This window comes from Pseudopipra pipra, chromosome 7, assembly GCF_036250125.1.
Source record: "Pseudopipra pipra isolate bDixPip1 chromosome 7, bDixPip1.hap1, whole genome shotgun sequence".
Taxonomy (NCBI): domain Eukaryota; kingdom Metazoa; phylum Chordata; class Aves; order Passeriformes; family Pipridae; genus Pseudopipra; species Pseudopipra pipra.
In genome coordinates this window covers 39894397-39913591 of record NC_087555.1, presented here as the reverse complement: position 1 = coordinate 39913591, position 19195 = coordinate 39894397, and the positions used below count along the sequence as shown (strand labels likewise).

General features: G+C 42.6%; 1 protein-coding gene across 8 annotated transcripts in view; it reads right to left on the bottom strand.

Annotated features, from left to right (window-relative positions):
* Positions 1-19195, bottom strand: part of TANC1 (tetratricopeptide repeat, ankyrin repeat and coiled-coil containing 1) — a 68021-nt gene that overhangs the window by 13775 nt on the left and 35051 nt on the right. For all 8 annotated transcript variants that reach the window (XM_064661793.1, XM_064661797.1, XM_064661799.1 and 5 more), the window contains 11 exons: positions 15808-15909; positions 14019-14140; positions 12880-13066; positions 8425-8682; positions 7701-7820; positions 6395-6676; positions 5378-5541; positions 3931-4162; positions 3331-3497; positions 1481-2088; positions 42-150 (listed from right to left, as the gene is read on the bottom strand). In XM_064661793.1, coding sequence (XP_064517863.1) covers positions 42-150; positions 1481-2088; positions 3331-3497; positions 3931-4162; positions 5378-5541; positions 6395-6676; positions 7701-7820; positions 8425-8682; positions 12880-13066; positions 14019-14140; positions 15808-15909 — 2351 coding nt within the window. The remainder of the gene's footprint in view (positions 1-41; positions 151-1480; positions 2089-3330; positions 3498-3930; positions 4163-5377; positions 5542-6394; positions 6677-7700; positions 7821-8424; positions 8683-12879; positions 13067-14018; positions 14141-15807; positions 15910-19195) is intronic.

Sequence of the window (19195 nt, the reverse complement as noted above, 5' to 3'; positions counted from 1 at the left end):
GGAGAATCTCTATGACCCAACCACTAAATTGCAAGCTTTACCTTAAAAATGTGAGCTTTAAGGATGTGATGACCAAGTTCCATAGTTTGTTGGCGATTTAACTTTCCCTCTTGTCGAGAAAACATGAAAGCCAGTAGGGCATGTCCATTCCTAGTAAAAAGGATTGAGAACCACTTTTATAACTGTATCTCAGTAAATATCCTAACATGTCTAGGTGCCTGTTATAACAGCTCAACTTTGTCAGACTATTGAAACACACCATTACATCTGAACAAAATTCCTTCCATAACAAAATAACACAAAAAGAAAAGAGGCAAATTTTGAAGTTGAAACACAGTCCTGGTATTTCTCTGCAGTCCCCTTGCAGGGGGCCCATGTCAGCTTGACCCTGGTTTACTCCTCCCTTTTGTGTTCTCGAGCCAGGAACTGCAGGCACCTGAGAGAGAAGCCAATTCTTTTAGAAACACAAGATCTGGATCCTTTTGAAATTTGAGATAAAATGTGAATTTAGTAATTTGACACCTACATTAGTGGTGGTCAGTGTTCTAGACAATAGTGGCCGTGCCACAAGCCTGAGGAAACAAGGTTATCATACACTGTTCATTAATGGGATATACGCTGGAACTGGGCAATTAACCACAGGCTAACTGGACTCTTCAGCTGAGGGGCAAGTTGCAGGGGGCTTCTCACCCTGCCTTCAGAAATTTCTGGGCAGACCCTTCCAAAGCCAGCAGCTTTCCCTAAGCCCAGGCAGCCCCCTCTGCTGCTGGGGCCGGCGCTGGGAGTGCCCAGTGTGGTGGAACTGGGGGGGCCATGAGGCTGCAACCCCCCAGTCCCACCTACAGAACTGGCTCTGTTACAGCCACAGGAAAGCACAGACAAGTCTCGGGCATAATGTCAAGTGTCAGGCATTGTTTATTCATTTGTAAACCCCCAAAACTGTACACCCTGAAGAACATGAAAAAAATGGAAGGAGCTGACTGTGAGAATGTGATGACCAGTAACAGTCATTGTCTCCAACTCAACCAACTCCTGCTCCTCAAGTCACAGAAAGGGAGCTGGAACAAACTGAAACAATGCCAGGAGGATATAATTACACCACAAAATTTCTTACTATTTTTATATTTAAAAGAGCCCAAATGATCTTCCCCTTCTATTTCTGCACTCTATATAGGCAAGGTGCTGCTGCACTTGATTCTTAACAATTGTGCTGTACTAATAACAACACAGTACTCTCATTTCTCCATGAAGGTAGTAGCAAAGTCAAATGCAAACTTGTGACTTCTACAGAGTCAATTATGCATTGTAACCTTTGACTTCAAGTCAAGTCTACCTCTAAACATATAAAATTTTTAATTTTGGAAAAAATTAGGTGTAATTATGCTTTAACATCCCTCTTTCCTCTCACCACCTGTTGCAATCAATTATACAAAACACAACTGCAGTTATTTGAAACCAAATTACTGCATGTTTTATTTACCTTGGCTCACATAAGAAGTCAGTATTTTCACCATCTGCTCTCCAGACAAGCCATTCCCTGAAGGAAGGATGGCAGAACATGCGTGTTTTGTCACGTCTTTTGATCAGAAAACACGAAAGGGCTTCCATCCTCTGGCTGAAGTCTTCCCACTGGTGTTCCCCATTTATCTGTCCCGCATTAATAGCCTGGAAAATCTGGTCATCTGTCATGGGATGCAGGGATGCCAGTGCCACATTGAGTATGGGCTGGGCTCGCTCAAAAGCAGAGTTTGTCATGAACTTCATATTGCACTGCAGTAAGTACAGCTCTGACAGAGACACAGGAACAACCTTGTAGCTTGCACTTTTGATTACTAAGTGACCCTTTTGGAAAAGATCCAGAGTGAGTTTCAAATAGAGATAAGATCCCAGGCTTCTCATGATCAGGTGGTTACTCACTTTCCCAATAGTAGCTGCATCAGCTTTTCCATTTAAAGATATGTTGTTTATGATTTCCTGGCTGCTATTAATTCTGTACTGAATGTAAGCATTCAAATCATTGTGAATTTCCTTGTTGTCTGGAAAATTGTCCAGGGATATTGCAATAAATGGTAGTGAACTTACTACTTCCTGTGAGGGGGAGAGGGGAGAAAAAAAAGGAAAAAACAAACCCAGAGGCATTATAGTATTCCAGCACTGAGAACTCCATGACACATCTCTGCTGTGTTTCTCTTCTGTAGTGAGTATCAGACAAAGCAATTTAGTATCCCTGTGACGGCTTTGCAAATACCATCCCCTGATAACAGGTAGAACAGTACTTCTACATTTTATCAGTTTTCATAGGAAAGTATCAAATATTACAGTGACCAAGCTCAGCAGTTGAAGTGGATGAGCTATAGAAATGATCACTTCAAAACAGAATACAGTTACCAGAATTAGACCCTAAGACAGGCCAGGGGAAGGGGTAGGTAAAAGGAATGATATATTAGGTAGCAAAGAGTTACTAAGAAGTATCATAAATGACAAGAGAGAAAAGCATCTCCTTTTCATTTTATCTTCCAGTAACAATGTACCAGAAAGGCACCATCCACACATCCCCAGCCCAAGGTGGCTGAAGGCAAGTGCCAAGTGTGGCACAGTTTGACACTTCAGCAGCTTCACCTGAACATATTTTTATGTCTATTTACATAAAGATCCTAAAGATCTTTATTTTAAAGAAAAGCTTCTACAACTTTTAACTTTAACTTCTTACCTAAAGTAAAACTTCTAAAGTTTTACTTTAAAATTTCTAAAATTAAAGCTTTGGAACTAAAAACTTCTTGCATAGAGGTATCACAAGGGTTTAAAACAAACTTCTCCACACTTCCTCAACACAAAAAGGAACTCTCTATTCCACTTTATGCAGTTACATGGATTTCTAAAAGCTGCACTGTCAGGTCAGTGAGATGTCTTAATCACAGACACACATCTCCAGACAGGGAACAGTCCCTACTGCAGAAACTAAAAAAAACTTTAGTTGAGAAATCAATCAACTCTTCAGCCAGTTAGACACTCCTAGTGCTCCTGGCAGGCAGGCAGAGGTGGGATGAACTCCAGGAGGCTGTACTGAAGCACATCTGCACCTTGCTATTGCAGTCCTGAGGGCCAAGGGAACAGACTCCAATTTCACCATTTCTCATCAATTCTACTGGCAGCCTCCAATATCATATTTGTGTACTGTGAATAAACATGTGACAACAAAGGAGGGAAAAACCCAAGAGACTTCACTTTGAATTCCTGTAAACCCAGTATTTTTCATAATAATGCAGCTGCACCTATATAAATGATTGTTTAGTCTTTAAGGGTAAGGAAAGTACTAAAAGGTGTTTTTACCTGGAAGTTAGTTCTTACAGTCACAATGAGCTTCAGCCAGGGAGGAAACTTACAGATTACACTTGTGATAAATGAAGAAATTGTGTCACCATAATCAGGCTTATGAAATTCAGCATCATTTAAACCATCTACCAAAATTATGTAGTCTTCCTCAGGAATCTTCTGCTCTGAAATTTGAAAATAAAAAAGGAAAGGATGAAAACAAATTCTCCCATTAAATGACACATTTTTGTCCTCAAATTTTTATCCTCAACCACTTTGCAAATTCTTAGGCACAGACAATTACAAGAGAAAACGTGACAAAAGCATCTGAAAACAAAATCCTTTAATGTGAATGTGCAGCCTTAACTTCAAGCTACAGCTATCCTTCAGTTTTCTGTCAAAAAAAAAAAAAGGTAAAGCTTCCATGACCTTCAGTAAGTTTCATAGAATTTTAATTTAAAACACAAATCAACCGTTGAAAACCCACCTGTTATTGCTACAAACAACTACCACAATTAAGGAATAATCCCTTTCTCCAGGGATATCCTGCTTTATTTAGTTCTGCTTTCTTTTCCACGTTTCCTGCAGCTCCCGTTTCCAGGTCCCTGCTGCCCGTACCTTTCCTGAGGTGTGTGAGTGGCTCCAGCACGCCCCTCCTGAAGGCCGTGGCAGGGTCCTGCACGCAGGAGCGCAGGCTCAGCAGGCTCTGCAGCTGGGGCTCCCTGCCCAGCAGCTCCCGGAAGGCTGCCAGCTGCTGGCAGCGGCACAGCAGCGCGGCCACGCTGTGCACGAACTCGGGTACCAGGCACGTGTACGTGTTGTCAGCCTGGCAGTAGTGATAAGCCACCACCTGGAGAGGGGGAAACCAAAAAGCATCACCTTCTCAGTATTTCAGCTGGGTACTAGTTAGTGTAGTTACAACAAAGTGTTATTAAACTTCTCTCTCCTCGACAAAATACTCTTCAGCGTCAGATCCGACCCCGCGGGCCTGGGTCAAACACAGGGAGGAAGGCAAAGGAGTAGATTTTTGACCTTGCAGGGCATGCAGAGAGGAAAAGAAACCAAGGTTTCACATTCTGGCAGGAAAACAGCAATTGGAGTTTGTGGCATTTGGATACAGTGGGGAAGCAGCTAAATAACTAAGCAGTACGAGAGAAGTAACTTGAGGCTCTGACCTATTAGCTGGGATTTAACAACGCTGTGTCTCACACTGTAACAGCCAAGGACTAATTTGATCATCATCAGGCAGAAGTAAATGACAGACAGCAATTAAAGACATGCTCACATAAGCCAATGGAGAAATGGGACAACTAGCTTCATTCTGAGTATTGCAAAGGTGTGTATTACTTAAAAATAAACCAGGACATAAGCCATATTTCTTTGGAAAAAAAAAATCCAACCACAAGAAGAACATGGCAAAGAAAAAAAGCCTGCACTTCAGAGGCTTTCTTAACACTGCTTCTAACTGACACATATCACTTCAAAGACTGCATGTATAATGATGTTTTCATCATAACTATTTGTATAAAGTATGCAATTCAGACATTCATTATTTTTACTACTTAAGCAAAAAAAAAACCACTTAACATAGCAATCTAACGCAAAAATGACTTCAGACTCTCAGAGTGTGGAAAACAGAAGAACTACATTCAGACTCAACCTGTATCACAGCAGCATATATAGATGGATTATATACAGACCAAAGATTTTATTTCCCCCCTCCCCTCAATTTGGCTTTTGGAAGGCACATTGAGCAGCTCCCCGGAAAGAACACACAGCCCCCTTGGCAAGGAAAGGATCCCAACTTCCCACAGCCCCACAAAACTGAGGAGAAAGTGTTAACCTGACTCTTTCCAAGATCAAGAAGGATCCAAGTGACCCCCTGAAAGGCAGCAGAGGCAGGTAGCTGGTTTCACCAGCTGTCAAACAGAGCCATCCCACAGAGGTGCCCAGGTGACTGCCCCTCTGCCAGCACTGCCTGTGCCTCCCAGGGGGCTCTGCAAAGCAGTGACCCCACTTGAGAGCTCCCCAGCACTCCGAGTGTCTGTGAGGACTGAGAGCTCACCTTGGAAGCAAGGCGCCTCACGGCATCTCCCGCCTGAGTTTTGTATTCAGGAGCAGCAGGACAAGTCAGAGTCTTGACCTTAATGTCACTTGTACTGGTGTCACCTGCTGGAGGGGCACATGGGGGTAACTGGCTTAAGGGAATCTCCTGGCAGGAGTCACCACCTGCAACAAACACAAAAGAGACCAAATTTGCCGGTAGCAGGCTGCTTTTTAGGAAAACATCATGGAGTGTTTTTACTGCTAGAGTGAAAACTAACACTGAGAAATAGCACTACAAGAAACTTGCAATTAGTCTGATAAATACAGGCCCACATTTGCAACTTCACAATTTTAAAACAACTCAACAGACTTTAGGTCAAAATTACAGAAAGCAAAACCATTGTGATGTGAAGAGTTTCCTTCAGAAAACTACACATACGATGCTTCATTTAAACTAACAGTTATTATATGATTGATCTCTTGGGAAACAGAAACAATTTATCACTGCTATTATTAATAATAGTAATATTTCAAGTGTCAGTAGGGGAAGTTGCAGTAACGGCAGCCTCACCATCCTTCCAGTTAACGTAGGCACTGGACTGGTCTGGTGACAGGTTGCTACAGATCCCAGGAGAAGACAGAAGAAGTTTCTCCACAGTTTTATTGTCACCTCTACAGAAATTCTATGGAAGGCACGTGGTATACAGAGGTAACAGAACGCTCACTGCTCCCTTTCCAAATTCATGGGAGACAAAGCTACTACAGTCACATCTCAGAGCCTGGGTACACACTGCCTGGCAGAGGGAAGAGATCCTGCACACTGTCTCATGTTACCACCTCTCTGATGGGCTGAGCCCACACTATGTATGTGGAAGGTATTGGTCAGAACACACAATTTTAACTTTAGCTTCCTTTGCTCGCTGGAAGAAACACGTGTTTGCTAAGGAGTTGATGAGGCCCAATGACCTCAAGCCAAAGAGCAACCATGTGACTCCTGCTGTCAGCACACTAACCCAAAGAAGGAAAAGGAACCTACTTTTGGGGGATGAATTAGGGCTGTTGGAAGCTATTTGTCTCATGCGACTTCCATGGCAGCTGAGTGCCACCAGCCGTGAGATGACGGCAGTCTTCCCAAATCCCACATTTCCAGTGATGACCACTCCCCTGTTCCCTGCTGGGTCAGGACTCTGCAGCTTTTCTTCAATGGCCTGGAACAGCCACTCTCTTCCAACAAACACCGAGTCTGTGGTTATGCTCGGCACCTCGAACAGCAGCGGCTTCAGCAAAATGTCCTGGGGCTTGTAGGGGATGAAACGAGCTGGGAAGAGGTGGCAGGGAAGAAGGTTCATTAGAAGAAACTTGACATGCACTAAAACAGCACAGTTTAAGAAGGGAATGGCATTTAGTGGTCACAATATGACTTTTTAGAGCCTTCATCATGAAAACAATAAAGACTGATCTGCTCAGCTCAGGTCATCTCCATGACCTGAATTAAACTGTATGAACTAAACTGTAAAGGGAAGAAACTACCAGTATAATTTGGTGATTTTTTTTTATGACTGAACTTGAGTTAATAAGTTGCAGAATCCAAAAAGTTTTCTTAAGAACGCATTAATAATTCTATAAATGGGGAAGTGCCAAATATTTTTCATTTCAGAGTGAACATGCTGCTGAGCATTTCAGTGTTAGGTCTTCAGATCTGTAAAGACACTTACAGAGAAACAGAGAAAGGCAGAGAGAATAAATAATTTTTTCTGCTTTAAAAAAACCCTTCATTTTAAAGTAATATTAAAAAAATTACTACCTCCTTGGTTTTTGTACTTTTGAAGTCACAGGATCAGAAGTTACATGCTTGATTACTTGATCTATATATCAGGCAAACACCTGACAACTTAGAGAAGAATTTGGGTTTGATTGCATAAAATACATTAAAATTTATGGGAATAATAATGTTAACTAATAAAATGCTCTAAAAATTCATTACCCAAATCTAATGTTACACAAATGCTGTTTCAGCATCCAACTATGACTATCAAAAGCCATCAGTGAAAAAGCACAGTATAGTGTCTACATATGATCTCAAGATCAGTTTTACCAGTTTACTTAAGATTTTTCTGCTTTTAATTGCCATTGGTTGTGATGGATGCACAGGCATTCAGTTCAATCTCTGAACCCCAGCATCGTGCAGGGAAAAGTGTAAGCAAGCCTCCTATCTGCAGCCATGTGGAGTGGTGTGCAAGGAGCACCCTGCAGGGCTGCTCTGGAGGATCCTGCCCAGGCCAGGGTCCCTGCAGGCCCGTGGCACTGTGCCAGGTCAGAGGCAGCTCCCGCCGCAGCGTTACCTTGGTGCTGCGCTCTCCCGCCGGCCGCGCCGTGCCAGGGCAGGCGAATGGAGGTGCGCAGGGGAGTGCTCCTCTGCCCGTCCAAGTAGCTCAGATCCTCCAGTTTGGTCGAACTTGTTGCTAGGGTATTAAAGGACTGAAGATTATTCTTCTCTCCACATAAGTTACCAGGAGCATTATTATTTATTACAGCTCTTCCTCCATATGGTATTTACAGAGAAGTTTTTCTAGACAATGGCAGCGAAGCCATTCATGTCGTAACATTTACAAAATGCTTTTCAATCAAGCTCACTGAAGATTTGATTGGGTTTTTCCCCATTTATATGCCTCACATCTGCCTTAACTTCCTCATGTTGCAAACAGTTCTCACATTAAGAGTTTTCTTTTTCACTGTGAGAACGACCACCTCAGCAAGGTCAGAACTGTTAGGAACAGGTTCAGGTATTATCTTATAACACACTACCTGACCCCACACAGAATCTTGGAATAACTGATGGACTTTCCAAGTCCTGACCTAACCAGTACCTAGTAGAAAGCACAGTAACAGCCCTCTGGATGACAATTTTAAACAACCTAGGTAATGCTCATCTCTTCAGTTCAGAACAGAGGCTTTTTTCTTTTTGTCCTATAGAGACACTTTCATACTAACAATGTAACTACAGAAAGATTCCACAGAAATGTCCTACCATTAAGAACATCCTTGTTTTCTACCTCAGCACTTTACCTGCAACGGAGTTTGGACGAGGCATTATTAAAGAGCCAGAACTCTGAGCGTAAGGAAGGGGACCCTCTCCTGTTGGTACTTCTTTGGGCAAATTCTCAGCAGATCCAATGGCCTCCTCTTCTGCAACTGGTGAACAATTATCTGTCCTTCGATCACGACTGATGCCATGATGTTTTCCAGCTCTGAGACTCCCATCCTTGCTCCATTCCAAACTGGATCCACTACGATCATCATTTTCTGATGAACTGGTTATAGTGGCTGAGAAAGAGTGAAAAAACCCAACTGAAGTACACGCCAGAGGAACATGGCACACGTGTTAGAACAGTCAAACAGCATTGTGAAGCATAAATGATAAAAATTCAGTGTTGTTCAGGTCTGTCTCACCTAAAATAGGTAATTACATTAGGATGACAAACAGCCTGCACTCACATATCTGGCAAACTAATCTCGACAGAAACCTTCCAGCAACTGAGCTATTTACTGCTCCTTTCTTAGCTACCTACTACATGTTACTGACAAGAAGAGCAAACGAGGCCAGATGCACAATGTAAAAGAACCAGTTGAGTATATTAACAAAATTTCAAATGGTATTAAACATACTGATTTAGGTGTTTGAAGTATTTCAGTGCGCTGCAGTACACAGTAAATCAGAGGGTCAAAGAAAGGTTTTTTTGGGGAGGTTGTTTCTGATGTCACCAGAAAACATTTACAAATAATTTCTCAATACTGAGTGAAACTTTTAGGCAGTAAGATGTGCTTATACTGCTATGAAAACTTCCAATGCTGCACAATAAGCAACACAGATCTAGAAGGATCCTCAGTTAAAGGCAGCTGAGAGCACACAGGTGCCTTTGGATGCTGCTACAGAGCAGTGCCTTCCACTGCTGCAGTGACTCACTCCACTGAGACACCACCAACTGCATTATCCAAGGATCCAAATGTTCCACCTTTGTGGCTGAGGATTATCAGAGTGTGTCTTCAGCTGCCTGAGACTGCATTTAATCAAGGCCTCCTGCAATAACTGAAGGTGTGAAGAATTTGTACTCCTGAAGACCTACTCAAGTACTGTTTCATAAAACTGTGCTCACCTCTTTGCCTAAGAACAGACATACACTTCTTGGGATGTTTAATATTGAAACTACTGGGTTTCGTTTAAAACTTTTTTAATTAATTAATTTAAACTCTCATAAAATAACTGAACAACAAATATTTGTTAAAGGTTAAGCCAACAATCAGTGCATTTTGAACACTTTAATCAACAGAGGAAAATACAATACAAGATGAAAGAACATCAGGATTAAAAAAACCCCCTAAAATTAAAAAATAAAAAAATCAGTACCAGTTCAGATAATAGTATCTATATGAACTCTGGGTCCTCCCCAGGCTCACAATTTAAAAGCTAAAGCTATATATATGGCAATTCTACACTCAAGTGGTCAATTCCTTAAGTAAAACATTCTGGCATACTGGAGCTGCAATGAAACCCAAGCATGTGAGCAGCTCCTGGAACTGAGCCTCGTCCAGGCAGGGGAAGGACCAACTGTTCTCCTTCCACACCACCTGCACTGCAGCTTCAGCCCTGAAGGATGGTGAGGTACTTGTACAACTCTGCATTCCTCCAGCTTAGGCTCACATTCCTAAGGAATGTAAGATCTGACGCTTAAATGCAAGAGCTTCTATTGTAAGAAGTACCAATAATATGATACACAATTTAGAGGCAACAGAAGAAAAAAGCTTTTCAGGCACTCCATTAATCCTTGCACACACCTTAAACTGCATTCTGTATGACAAATTATTTCATTTTGATGGTGCTGTCAAAAAAATCTGGCTCTTCCTGAAGTAGGAAATCTTTAAACCTCTGATTCCTCCTGGAGTGAAATGCAGCATCAGGAAACCTGGCTGCTCGAGATTTTGTACTGAAACAGGGGCAAGGATCCAGCAAAGCTTACATTTTGGCCAGCAGCCCAATCTTTTCTCCTACTCAGATCATTGCTAAAGATTAAAACCTGCCTCCACTACTATTATGTCAAACTCAATAGAAGCAAAGAAGGATTCAGCTACAGCAGTAGAACACTGGAAAACTAAAGGAAACCTGAACCGTAACTAAAAAAGAGGCAAAGGGAGAAAAGACACATTTCCCATCAGTCTGCTGGCCCAGAAAACATAGTAGGAGTAGAAACACAAAGGAAGCCCACGTAAGTAGCATGAAAGAGCAAGATATTTTCATGGCTGGATGATCGCCATCAAAGACACCAGAAAACATATACTTGCTAAGCATAATTTAAAATGCACATTTGCTACTAAAACTTGAATGTTCAGACACATTTGTATATAAGAAGAAAAGCCCAGGTCACTTATCAGAGAGATGCCTCTTCTTTCCTTTCTCAGTTTTATGCCTTTACAGATGCAAGGGGTGCTGCCATGGGTGGCCAGGGGGTGTTCAAATTCTCCCCGAATCTGAGACATGAACAACAGCTCCACAGAGCAGCAGCAGATGATTTTCATGTGGCCCCACAACCATGAACCACACATTGCCTGAAGGAGCTACACAGAAGCTCCCCCCCGCTCTAGGAGTTTTCTCCTCTCTGCTCTCACACTCACATACTTCTCAACTCAACCATCCTCTCTTCTCCCTGTATGATAAAGGACTTTTTTTCATGTTTCTTTTATTTTTGAAACTCCTTCCTTTTCAGTAGTTTAAATAAGCAACTGTTATCACTGCGTTCTAAAATATTTTCTTTAAAATATTAGTACTTGGGAGGTTATAAAATGATGATGTAGTTGTCACGCCAATACACTATTTTAAACAAACACGAGGCTAGTTCTGACCTTATTTACAACATGGACATACTGACTATTTAAAGCTTGTAAAGCCTGGGTAGTAGGTTCACACAGTATCTACATTTGTGCTCTTTTTCCAAGAGCAACAATTCTGATATACCCTTTCCTTTACATCAAGATGTTCACACTGTCTCAAAAGTAGGTCTTGCACCAAGCTGACCACATAACAATCTGCTATGGAATGAGTTCACAAAATCATTTTCTTAAACTGAAGCACTGAATTTTCACACAAAAGAGTCTTTTGTTGAATGACAAACATGTCTTTTAGGGTAATGGATCAGTAACAATAATTTATGTCAAAACTTACGACTATTAATTTCCTCACTTCAGAATAAAATGCAAGAGCATCTATAAAATCAGTGAAGTGTCACCAGAGTGATCATCATGGCAGAATTCACAACAGCAGGGAGAGAGCACTTGCACCTGGAATTCCTTCTCCAAACAGAAGTTGTAAATAGAAAAGCACTAAGGTCACAGTCAGAGGCAATGACATGTCTTAAGGTTATTTTGTCAAATTCAAGCATTTCAGATCTAAAACTGCTTCCATTCTTCAGCCTCCCTAAATTCACTCAATCAGCTGGACTGGACTAAAACCAAAAGTTCTCTTTTGTGTATTGAGAAAGTATTGTGTTAGGGGGCACTTTGAGCTTTGGTTTTGTTGGCAATCTTAACAGCTGTTAAAAACCAATTTTAAAAGGAATCACTTGGTTAAAGAATCAGCATTAAAAAAAGACTAAACCAATAAAGAAGAATAAACCTTCCTATAGCAGTTTATAACATGAAAAATATGCTTTTAACATCTCAGTCTGACCTTCCAGAAAATAACACTAAAGCTTGTCACGTGAGTGCCCAAAGGTGCAGGCAGGTAGTGGTACAGACAGAGACCCACTGAGGCACAGAGCAGAAATAGGGCAGCTGGCACAAAGGAGGCAGAAAAGGAATTTAATATTTTCTTTAGAGTTGATCAGACTGGCTGAAATACTCAGCTAGGTGGTAAAAGGAGCTGGGTGACAGCTGGGCTGTGAGGGTGGCTGCCTCTCACCATCACTGACTCCCCACAGGAGATGCACCTACACCCTCAGCTCAGTCATCTTTCACTGGAGAATCACACAATTGCACCTCTTCCACGATGCCCCATTTTAGTTTCATTTCCATGCTAATTACTCAAAAGTCTGCACTGTTTTTAAACAGTCTGATTTGATTCTCATAAGAAGTCACACCAATTATTGTTTCCTCAGCTGGAAAGTAAACCAGCTTCAAGCTCTGCTGTGCTTCACCCTTATGAGAAGCATTGAAGAGACCTATATAATGGAAAAGGAAAAAGGCAGAAGAAAACAAGAAATGGAGAAAAACAGAGGAAATTAATTCTTTTAAAGGAAAACGTGGAGAAATTAGAACTGCACTGGGAAAATAAAAGAAGAGAAATGCCCACCTAACAACAGCAACTGAGCAACTGTTACAGCCAAGAACAAGGTTTCAGTCTTCCGAGCACAGAGGATTTGAAACAGGATCCGTGGGCAGCGCGGGACCAAACACAAGGACGTGAAGCAGCTGTTCAGACTTGTACAACCACGAGGAAAGTGCTGTGTGTTACCTGGGCCTCAGGGTGCTCACCTATGATGCCACTGTCCTTGCTCTCCAGGGTGGAGCTGGGGGTGCTCATGGTGCCGCAGGGGCTGCCCTTGGCCGCCGCTTTGCCGGCGCAGCTGTTGAGGGTGGAGCAGGGGCTGTCGGTGCTGGGTGATGTTGTGCTGCTGGTCAGGGTGGAACAGGGACTCACTCCTCGGCTGGGGACTGCACACTGCGTGGGAAGAGCAGGAACACTCACTCACAGCAGCAGGACACCGCCCGGCACAGAACTACACACCTCGAGGGCAGGCACAGTAAGAACAAAGCAGAGAGCCCATTTTTCAAGGAAAAACTTCAACAAGTGGAAGCTTTATCTAGATTGGGAATCTTAATCTTTCATATTACTCTTAAAAAGCGACCTCTGAACCAAAAAAAGGAATTTCACAGATCAGTGGAAGAGCTGCAGTGAGGCAGTTTTCTTCTCTATCAAACATTTTACTGGATATCCTTCCCCTCCACCTCCTGTAGCTATTCTTTGGACAGAAACACTAGAACTGCAGTCATATCCACATTTGGCTATCAATGAAACCCAAACTGATGCACTAGGATTTATGAGGACTGGGAATAAACGTGGACAGAGTAAGGGGCAGGAGCAGAGGTTGGCAGTTACTGTGAAGTTCTGGTTAGCAGATGACTTTCATATGGACAGTAGCTGCTTGCTTCTCTCCAATCCCTCTACCCCAAATGACAGAGAAAGACTGCCAGACTGACATGAACTTCTCAGGAAAAAACAAACACAACCCTACCCCCCAGCATGCTCCCATTTTAACACAACACTGATATTTTGCATTCTCAGAAATCACTGAAAACAGAAGGAAAAAAGTTCCTCCTAAATACTAACGTAAGGCCGAGAGAACTCCAGAAGCCATTCACATTCACAGAAGATTAGATTTAACCTCTAGAAATGATGGGGAGTTTATTCAGTTTGTTTGTTTTGAAACTGAGTTGATCTTCCATTCTTAAAAAAACCACTTGTTAAAATTAAAGTACAATTCTACTATTATGTGTCTATTAAAACAGATTGTATTTTGGTAAGTATCAAGTAACTGCAACCAGGAAATATGGGAAATAACATTAGTCCTCTCTGAAACGTGATGAACATTAAATATATTTCATTATCCTACCATAACTTCGTTTTTCTCTTCCATGTGAGCAGAAGTTGGAATCCCTTCCCCCAGTAAAAAACCCAATCTTGTCATCAATTCTTGTGCTGCAGGAGAACAGCTCGAGTCTTTGTCAGGCTTTGCTTTGGAGTGGAGAGAAAAAAAGGTGGTGAAGATTAGAGTCTTGTATTTGGAAACTGTTAAAAGAGGTAAAAAGAGTACAGCCAAACTATCCATCAAACTTTTAATTGCTGGTGAGTCTTGGATCCTTTGCATATCTGCACAAATCTAGAGGAGTTAAAACCCACCCTGCCAGTCAAAACAGAAATGGTTAAGTGCAACCAGTCCATCCCTGGACTGATAAACAACATGACCATTTTCCCATCTGCAGCACTAAGCTCAATGCTACCAAAGCTTAGTGGCAGGTTGGGATTCTATTTCTGTAATGTCAAAAAAAGTAGAGGTTAATGACACAGATGTTTTGTAATCTCACAGTTAACACTACAGCTAATACCACAGATTTTTGTTTTGCCTGCTATGCAAAGGACGGACATCAGTTCCCAGCTCTTCTGGCTGCAAAGATATTTAATTCTATCAGTACAGTGCTTTGAAATGTCTCCTGGCATCCAACTGACATAAGAAGACAAAGTTCAAAATGAGGTAACCTCCACCAAAAGCAGCCAAGCACAGCTGTGCCCATGGCAAACACCTCTTGCTAATGGAATCTCACAAACAAGACATTTTCCTTCTTCCACTGCAGCACTTTGGCATCACCCACCAACCTGGGACCATCTGCTCTGGCAGGAACATTTACAGAGCATTTATTTCTTTTGTCCATTAAAAAAAATATATATGTAAGCCTCTCCCATCCTCAGGCATAAACAGCTAATTGAGTAAGGAGCATCATCCTACCACTCTGAGAACCATCTCCTCTCAGGAACACTTAACTCTGGAACTGCCAAGGGGGAGACCCAGGAGCACGTGCACAGCCACTTCCCTAACAGCACAGGTTTTACTCTGCAAGACTGAATTATCTGATCTCACTTAATCCCAAAAGGAGGAAGTCTATGAAAGTAAACAGCAAAAGATTTTTTTATCTCAGAATTTTTACAAATTGACAGGCCTTCAAATATTTGACTGGAAAATAAATTTTCTCTAAAAAATTGCCATTTTAAAGTTTACAATTAATCTTTAAGTCACAATCCTGAAGTTATAGAGTTTTTGTGAAATCACCATCTATTATTATTATATTTAAATTATAACATTGACAAGTCTGAGTAAATGTTAGGCACAGTACCAAATTCAGTCAGTAACAGAGATCAAAGCCTGAGGTGTTCAACCTAACAAGCACTGTTGAATCCTTACACAGCAGAGGTTAGTGCTGATCCCCAGCAGTCTGCCTGGGAGCACAGCTCTGTGAGAGGAGGAGCATCACGACATGGTCACCTTCAGATGAGGGGGATGAGAACTACATGCTCTCCCAGCTGCACCTAAAACTTGAACGCCAGCACTAAAAGGCTGGGAAGGCACAAGAGGGACCAGGGTAACTACACCTATCAAATAGACGGTGAAAATAATTACAATTAGATCCATATTTGTTACTAAGTATCAAAAATAACAGCCTTTTTCTGAAAGAAAACATTGGCTTTTTAAACTGTAGTTTCTTTTAAATGACAGCCCAAGAACTGAGACAAAGATAACAGGGGTATGATGGCAAGCAGCTCCTCCCAGCCACAGGCCCGGGCAGTGTGCACTCCAGAACAGCCTCTGCTCTCCCCCAGCCCCTGCAGCCCCCTGCACACACACTCACCGCCGGGGCTGGGCTCTCCTGGCTCCGGGCCCTTCCGCGGGGGCACAGCCGCCTCTCCGGGCACGCGCGGACTTTCCACATACTTGGGCTTCCTGACCGGACCTGAAAGGGGAAGGGAGCCCAGTGGATCCAACTTTTCCCAGATGGATCACAAGTTTCCTGTGTCCTGTATCCTCCATGATGCAAAAAAAGCAGAGGGAATTACTCCTTACACACAGCTGCTGCTGTAAGGAGCAGCGAGCTGCTGCGCTGCCGCTCTTGAGAGAAACACACGCTCCGGGCTTTTTGGAACACGAGGAAAACAAACTCACTGCACATGGTGTGTAAGCTGCAAGCAACTCAAGCAGGCTGGCTTCCCTCCTTTCTCCTTCCTGCTGGTCTGTAACTCAGGACTGCACCTCAGGCTCTCACTGTTCCTCCTCCTGGTCTGCACTTCCCGCCCGAACAGAGCGAAGCCCCTTCAGGGAGCTCTGGAGAGGGACTGTGGGGTTGATGCCAACTGCACACATGTCCCTGGTAAATGGGCTTTCCTGTCTGCAGTTTGGGTCTTCAAACAGCATCCCTCTCCTTGGCTCAATATTCAAGGCCACTCCAAAGCTCTCTCAGACATCCCACACTTTGTTTATCAAAACCCCACAATATATTTAGAATGTGGCATTTCAGCCACAAAAAGCATCCCATCTTTCCTTCTGGCAGCAGCCTCCGATGCTACATTAAGTCTCTAAAAACTGCATTGATTTCTTGCTCATTTTCCTGAGCACTCTAAGGTTGATGATTGCTTTGAAAGAGAAGTTGCATCTCTCTCCTCCTTGGCCTCGGGCTCCCAGGGTCACACTGTCACAGAGCTGGGAAGCTTGGCCACCCCATCTCAGGGTGTCACTCCCCCTGAACAATCTGGGTGGATCCACCTGCTCTTTCAGACTTCCATCTAAAAGTGCAACATGGGAACATGGTGACAATCCAATTTCTTAGCTAAGAAATGCTGGGCACGAAACGTCAGTCATATATGAACATATGTTTGTATCCCTAATAGAGAGTCTTGAGTCAATTCCACTTTTTGCCCCGAAAGCTCAGAACCGACTGTCAGCAGAGGGGGCTCTTCCAACGCTACTGCCTGACAAAGTAAGGGGCACTGGCCCTGCTGGAAACAGCAAAAAATACACATTCCTTTGAAATAAATTCACGTTCTTTAAGGAGACAATAGTCCACACCTGTCATTTGTAAGCAGAAGTGTAATCAAATGTATCAAGGTTGAACAACAAAAAAAGTAATCATTCTAAAAGAACCAGAACAACATGTAGCAGTCAGGTACAACTAGATCAAAATGGAAATATCTTCGGGACGTGTTTTTAACACTCATGTTTTAAGCTGTGAAGGAGACCCTTTACTGAATTTTCTTCCTCACAAACTACTGTGGAAGTGACTTACAGTACTTGCAAATCTGACATACAACGTTGCAACAAGTATGAGAATTCATGGTAAGTTTATTTTCATGCACTAATCTAGAACAGGCCACATGAATCAATAAATGGATGAAAAAGGACCCATTTAAATGTGAACTGTATCTGCACAACAGGAGCACTTTTCCAGAAGTGTAAGATGGCTGAATTAGGTCTGATGGAAGGTTCCTCTGGGGTAGGGCTTTATCAGCAGCAAACGGCAGAGAGGAATCCAAGTAAGGGAACCCCAGTCCCTGGGGGGCTCCCGTGACTGCTGTTCAGGGCCTCACCATTCCCAGAGGGAGAAGCAGCCACCTGCTATTTAGGAGTTCTAGATGGATTTTCCCCTCCAACAACTCACCCCGGCCCTTCTTTCCCAGCCTGCACCCTGTGCAGGTTAACCCAACACCACCTCACACTGTCCCTGCACTGCCTCCTTTTCCCTGCACCTGTCCTTCTTCCAGGCAGACAAATCCCAGTGCAGTCTAGTGCAATGATTCCTCCTTCAGCACCGTCCCACATCACCAGTCGTTCCTGTCGAGCCCTGTCCTACATCCACTGCACATGTCTGAAGTTGCACCAGTTACACCAGACTCCTCCCGAGGAGGACAAACTACAGATTTATACAATTCCATAACAATACTTTTTAAAAATTATCTATTCCTTTCCTAGTAATTCTTAATGCTTTTTTTGACTGCAGTAAAGCTGATTTTTCAAAAGATGATTGTAACCTGTGCATCCCCTTCCTTTCCCTCCCATCAGCACTAAGTGGAGCTGTACTGATCCTGGGGATTGCCCCACACAGGTGCAGGACCTGGGACAGGTTACTGCATGCAGGAGGAACAGCTCCCAGAGCTCTCAAGGGCAGGGCACAGAACTGCAGCTGAGATGAAACCGGTTCTCTGACCTAGTCTAGTCTCAAGTAATCAAGTATGCTGATAATTTGTTTATTAATTAGAAGCTTTAACTGAAGTTTAATTTCAAAACTAACTAAAGTTCTGTTGCACATTTATGGCAGATTCTCCTAGCAGTCATCTCTGATATTCACTGATGGAAAGGCCCTGATTTCAAAGGAAAGCTGTTCCCTTTCTCTGTTCAAGCATTATTGTATCACTAATTTAAGCCAGCAAACATTTACTTCAAGGGCAGCAGCACTATCTTTCATTTACACCTTAAACTCCAAATCCACATTGTTTTGGAACATCCTTTACAAATCAGTATTTTCAACCTTTTAGTTGACCCTCCTAAATCAGAGTACAATCAACTACTACCCCTGGAGTTTTATTTCAGGGAAATAAGTTATGCAAGAGTATCACCCAATACATACCTGACCACCAACCTGTGTGGCCATAGGGACAGAATTAAAGGCAGAACCAATGACCACACTCTTTTCTCTGCTCTATTACACAGTTTCAAAGACTTCAAAAACTATTAATGATATTATTTACACTGAAAACCATGTCTCTAAGTAGCTGAAATCAGACTTTCCTTCTACCACTGGTTAGATAACTTCATCACTATAGCCCAATCCTTTCCTCTTTCACTCACCATATCCCAAAAGATCTGTAACTTGCTATCATGCTACTAAAACATGGAGCTTTGAAATCAGGACATTAGTATCATCTTTGTACTACTCCTGCCCCAGATGTGAGGCAGCTAATTTATATTAAATCATCTTCCATTAGCTATTGTTTGTTTAGAGTCAAAGGAACAGCACAGAATGTTTCTGTCAGCAGCCTATTGCCTAGTTAGGTCTTTGTACAAAATAATGACACATAAATGCCAATGCATTCCCAGCACTTTATACTGTTAAGGACTCTCTTCCTTTAGCTGGGAATTGCAGTGGAATGACTTTGCAGTCACAGTGAATGTGGCTTTTCAGTCACCGTTTATCAACTGTTCATCATTTTCTGCAAGAGAACCAGTCAGCACCAACTCCCTTATAACAA